At 72.1% G+C, this 526-nt stretch overlaps 1 protein-coding gene across 1 annotated transcript in view; it reads left to right on the forward strand.

Annotated features, from left to right (window-relative positions):
• Positions 1–526, forward strand: part of DDN (dendrin) — a 4348-nt gene that overhangs the window by 1449 nt on the left and 2373 nt on the right. Inside the window, exon 3 of the mRNA XM_021718978.1 lies at positions 17–524. Within this exon, the coding sequence (XP_021574653.1) occupies positions 17–524 (508 nt within the window). The remainder of the gene's footprint in view (positions 1–16; positions 525–526) is intronic.

A 526-nucleotide genomic window follows, 5' to 3' on the forward strand; every position in this document is an offset into this window, starting at 1 on the left:
GCCATTCCCAAACCAGAGCCTCAGGGAACCCCGGCGCCGAGCCGGCTCCCGCGGGGTCTGCACCTGCGAGCCCCAGCCCCCCACGCCCCGCTCCCAGGTCCAGGCACCACCTCAAGGGCTCGAGGGAAGGGAAAGAAGGACGAGAACACATCTGGCTCCCCAAAGGCTGGGTGCCCTCCCCGCAAAGGCAGCCGCCCCGGCATAGCCAGACACTCCCCAGACCCTGGGCTCCAGGCGGCACGGGATGGAGGGAGTCCCTGGGTCACGGAGCGGGGGCAGGACCCGAGACCCCGGAGGGCTGGAAGGCCACCCGCCGCGCCCACACGTTGCCCCGCGGCTCCCGGGGCCCGGCTCGTGGAGAGGGCGTCTTTGTCATTGACGCCACGTGCGTGGTCATACGATCCCAATATGTCCCGACCCCCCGAACTCAGCAGGCGCAGCTTTTGCCCTCCGGGGGGCCGCGCGGAGTGGGGGACGCCCCCAGCCCACCGACGGCCGGCAGAGGGGAGGGGGAGGGGGAGGGAGT

The sequence above is a fragment of the Carlito syrichta genome, unplaced genomic scaffold, assembly GCF_000164805.1.
Source record: "Carlito syrichta isolate Samal-C Ts95f unplaced genomic scaffold, Tarsius_syrichta-2.0.1 Scaffold314050, whole genome shotgun sequence".
NCBI lineage: Eukaryota > Metazoa > Chordata > Mammalia > Primates > Tarsiidae > Carlito > Carlito syrichta.